This window comes from Dipodomys ordii, unplaced genomic scaffold, assembly GCF_000151885.1.
Source record: "Dipodomys ordii isolate 6190 unplaced genomic scaffold, Dord_2.0 Scaffold61, whole genome shotgun sequence".
Lineage (NCBI taxonomy): Eukaryota > Metazoa > Chordata > Mammalia > Rodentia > Heteromyidae > Dipodomys > Dipodomys ordii.
The window spans coordinates 3208670-3209721 of NW_012267277.1; the positions used below are offsets into that span (position 1 = coordinate 3208670).

The 1052-nt window shown below is 65.2% G+C and overlaps 1 protein-coding gene across 2 annotated transcripts in view; it reads right to left on the bottom strand.

Moving 5' to 3' along the window:
* Positions 1-970, bottom strand: part of Nfia (nuclear factor I/A) — a 372020-nt gene extending 371050 nt beyond the window's left edge. For both annotated transcript variants that reach the window (XM_013022283.1, XM_013022282.1), the window contains exon 1: positions 637-970. In XM_013022283.1, the coding sequence (XP_012877737.1) occupies positions 637-663 (27 nt within the window). In that variant the 5' untranslated portion in view covers positions 664-970. The remainder of the gene's footprint in view (positions 1-636) is intronic.
* Between the last annotated feature and the right edge of the window lie 82 nt (positions 971-1052).

The window sequence follows — 1052 nt, forward strand, 5'->3', positions numbered from 1 at the left end:
GGGCTCGGGGGGAGGGGGGGGGGGGACCGGGCCATGGGCGCCGGCACCCGCGGCGTTGCTGCACTCGGGGGGCTGCGGCTGCCGGCAGAGCGCGGGGTGCGCGGTGCACTCCGTGCGCGGGTCCCCCCCCCCTTTCCCCGGGCGCGGCGGAACTACCCGGAGCCTCCGCTCCGGGCGGCAGAATTCGCTGAGTCCAGATTTCAGTGTGTCATGGGCTGCAACCCCGCGGAAACACGTGCGGGGCGTCCGAACACACCGCCGTTCCGCAGTCCGGCGCCCCGATATTAATTAACGCATTAATAAGAGGGCGCCATTAGCCATGTGCCCACACAAATGGCCGTGCAAGAGGAATGCACCCGCATGGAAACAAAGTTACTTTCTGAAAGCTGAATTTCTCTCCCCCCCTCCTCCCCTCCCAGCCCCTCCACACGCGCGCGCGCGCACACTCACACACACACACAGAAACACGCGCAGACACGGGCACACACCGAGACACATGCCCCGGGCCCAGCCGGCGTGACGGTCCCAGGTCCCCCCCCCAACACACACACACCCCTGCCCAGCCACAGACGGGCGCCCCCCCTCCAGTTACCCGACCCCCCTCCTCACCCCCTCCGCATCCCAACAGCTGCTTACCTGGGTGAGACAGAGCGGAGAATACATAACTGCCGGGCGGTGGGGTGTGCGTGTGCGTCTGGGTGTGCGGTTTGGAGGTGTGCGTGAGTGTGGGTGAGAGAGGAGAGAGAGGGAGAGAGGAAGAGAGAGGAGAGAGAAAGAGAAGAGAGAGAGGGAGAGGAGGGGGGAAGAAAAAAAAATCAAGCCTGCTTCTTGCGTTCACATTTCCAACTCGGCTCAACTGCAGCCAGCCAGCGCTATTGCCGCTCCATGGGCTGAACTTTAACCCCGCCTAGAGTTTCCCTACACTCCACTATACCGTCTACTGTACGCGGGCGTTAAAGGCATAGCGCACCCTTTCCCGCTCCCGCGCCGGCCCGGCCCGGGTGCCCGTGAGCTGCCCGCGCGCCCGCCTCCGCCTCCTCTCTGCACCGCAC